This window comes from Elephantulus edwardii, unplaced genomic scaffold, assembly GCF_000299155.1.
Source record: "Elephantulus edwardii isolate Elephantulus edwardi_28Jun2011 unplaced genomic scaffold, EleEdw1.0 scaffold00464, whole genome shotgun sequence".
NCBI lineage: Eukaryota > Metazoa > Chordata > Mammalia > Macroscelidea > Macroscelididae > Elephantulus > Elephantulus edwardii.
Genome location: NW_006400214.1, coordinates 561,931 through 564,610, shown reverse-complemented (window position 1 = coordinate 564,610; position 2,680 = coordinate 561,931). Strand labels below are relative to the sequence as shown.

At 54.9% G+C, this 2,680-nt stretch overlaps 1 protein-coding gene across 1 annotated transcript in view; it reads left to right on the top strand.

The window, feature by feature from the left end:
- LOC102864875 overlaps positions 1-1,999 on the top strand; it is a 35,787-nt gene extending 33,788 nt beyond the window's left edge. The window contains exons 2-7 of the mRNA XM_006902877.1: positions 952-1,021; positions 1,090-1,158; positions 1,248-1,316; positions 1,522-1,658; positions 1,796-1,864; positions 1,955-1,999. Of these exons, the coding sequence (XP_006902939.1) occupies positions 952-1,021; positions 1,090-1,158; positions 1,248-1,316; positions 1,522-1,658; positions 1,796-1,864; positions 1,955-1,999 (459 nt within the window). The remainder of the gene's footprint in view (positions 1-951; positions 1,022-1,089; positions 1,159-1,247; positions 1,317-1,521; positions 1,659-1,795; positions 1,865-1,954) is intronic.
- The last annotated feature ends 681 nt before the right edge of the window (positions 2,000-2,680 follow it).

The following is a 2,680-nucleotide window of genomic DNA, read 5'->3' as shown; positions in this document are numbered from 1 at the left end:
GGTCTCTTCCGGGTCCCTCTCGCGGCGTTCCCCCGTCTGGCGGCGGCGTTCCCCGGTCTGGCGGCGGTGTTCCCCGGTCTGGTGGCGGCGTTCCCTGGTCTGCCGGCGGCGTTCCCCCATCTGGTGGCGGCGTGCATTCCCCCGTCTGGCGGCGGCGTGCGTTCCCCCATCTGGCAGCGGCGTTCCCCGGTCTGGCGGCAGTGTTCCCCGGTCTGGTGGTGGCGTTCCCCCGGCTGGCGGCCTCGCCCTCGCGCTGCGTCGCCCTCGCGCTGCGTCACAATCTTGTGTTGCAGAAATTCAACCTTCTGTACAGCAAATCCAAACAATGGATCAATTCTACAAGCTCGTTTGGTGAATAAAGCAACACTTTACTTTCCACGGGGGTGGGGGGAGGGGGGGATAGGGAGGTAGAGCACTTAAAGAGACTTAGTGGTCACAAGTTTCAGGCTCCCTGAAATAAAATTGTTCTTTCTGGACACACAGCCCCGGGTCTTCAGGTATTGCATCGCTTTCCTCGCCCCAGTCCTTGACCCCGCCGCCACCTCTGAACTTTGGGGCTGGCAAAGGTCGGTGCTGCGCAGACGCAGTGGACAGAGGGAGTCCTGCACCTTTGACCCACGGCCTCCGTCTTCAAGTATCGCATTGCCTCCCCTGCCCCAGTCTGCGACCCCACTGCCAGCTCTGAATTTTGGATCTGGCAAAGGTTGGTGCTGCGAAAACGCAGTGGACAGAGGGAGTGGATTTGAACTGGGACCCAACCCTGCACCTTTGACTCACGGCCCCCATCTTCAGGTATCACATCGCTTCCCCCCACCCCAGGCCACGACCCCGGCACCAGCTCTGAACTTTGGGGCTGGCAAAGGTCAGTGCCGCTCAGACGCAGTGGACTAAGGGAGTGGATTTGAACTGGGACCCAACCCTGCACCTTTGACCCATGGCCCCCATCTTCAGGTATTGCATCGCTTCCCCCGCCCCAGTCTGCGACCCCCACCGCCAGCTCTGAACTTTGGGGCTGGCAAAGGTTGGTGCTGCGCAGACGCAGTGGACAGAGGGAGTCCTACACCTTTGACCCATGCCCCCTGTCTTCAGGTATTGCATCACTTCCCCCGCCCCAGTCTGCGACCCCGCTGCCAGCTCTGAACTTTGGGGCTGGCAAAGGTCGGTGCTGGGCAGATGCAGTGGACAGAGGCAGTGGATTTGAAATGGGACCCACCCCTGCACCTTTGACCCACGGCCCCCGTCTTCAGGTATCGCATCGCTTCCCCCGCCCCAGTTGGCGACTCTGCCGCCAGCTCTGAACTTTGGGGCTGGCAAATGTTGGTGCCACTCAGACGCAGTGGACAGAGGGAGTCCTGCACCTTTGACCCACGGCCCCCGTCTTCAGGTATCACATTGCTTCCCCTGCCCCAGTTCACGATCCCGCTACCAGCTCTGAACTTTGGGGCTGGCAAAGGTTGGTGCCGCACAGACGCAGTGGACAGAGGAAGTTCTGCACCTTTGACCCATGGCCCCCATCTTCAGGTATCACATCGCTTCCCCTGCCCCAGTTCACGATCCCGCTACCAGCTCTGAACTTTGGGGCTGGCAAAGGTTGGTGCCACGCAGACGCAGTGGACAGAGGGAGTCCTGCACCTTTGGCCAATGGCCCCCGTCTTCAGGTATCGCATGCTTCCCCCCCCCCAGTCCACGAACCCACGACCAGCTCTGAACTTTGGGGTTGGCAAAAGGTCAGTGCCGTGCAGACGCAGTGGACAGAGGGAGTCCTGCACCTTTGACCCATGGCCCCCATCTTCAGGTATCACATCGCTTCCCCCGCTCCAGTCCGCGACCCCACCGCCAGTTCGGAACTTTGGGGCTGGCAAAGGTTGGTGCTGTGCAGATGCAGTGGACAGAGTCCTGCACCTTTGACCCATGGCCCCCGTCTTCAGGTATCACATCGCTTCCCCCACCCCAGTCTGCTACCCCGCCACCAGCTCTGAACTTTGGGGCCCTCTGGTAGGCCCTCGGTCCAGGACTTAAAGAAAACAAAGACAAAACCAAAATCAAAACAAAGCATAAAGCACACAAAAGAACAAAGACACATAGACCAAATTTATAGCATTTTTCAACCTCACTTGAAAAAGTTGTCCAATATTAAAGATTTAGTTTCTTTAGACTACAAACTGCTGTTTGGCCCTACCACATTGGTCCCACCAACTTAAGCAAAAGGGAGACACTGGACATCTTGATAGAGAAGTAGTAACACCAAACCAAGAACCAACTATCACCTTAGTTTTCAAAAACTCTTCCACTTTAATGTCTCGAAAGAAGCAGAGTACCTCACTCAGCACGTAAGCCCAAAACAAGATATCTCCCCCCACCAAATGACACAGTAGCAATGGATTTCATGAAGCCAGAAAGTCTGATGGAACTTTCTGATGCAGAATGTTAAAAAAAGATGATTGAATGTTTTCAATGGATGAAAAACAAACTTGAAGAATTACAGGACACTACAGTAAAAAATCAGGAGGAATTTAAAAAAAAAAAATCCAAAACAACCCAGAGAAAACAAATGAGGTATTAGAGGCACTGGAAAAACAAGAAATCATAATTCAAAATATGAAATCTAAGGTTTCTGATGCTGTCAACATGATGGAGGGACATGCAAATAGAGGTGAAGACATGGAAAACAGAATTAGTG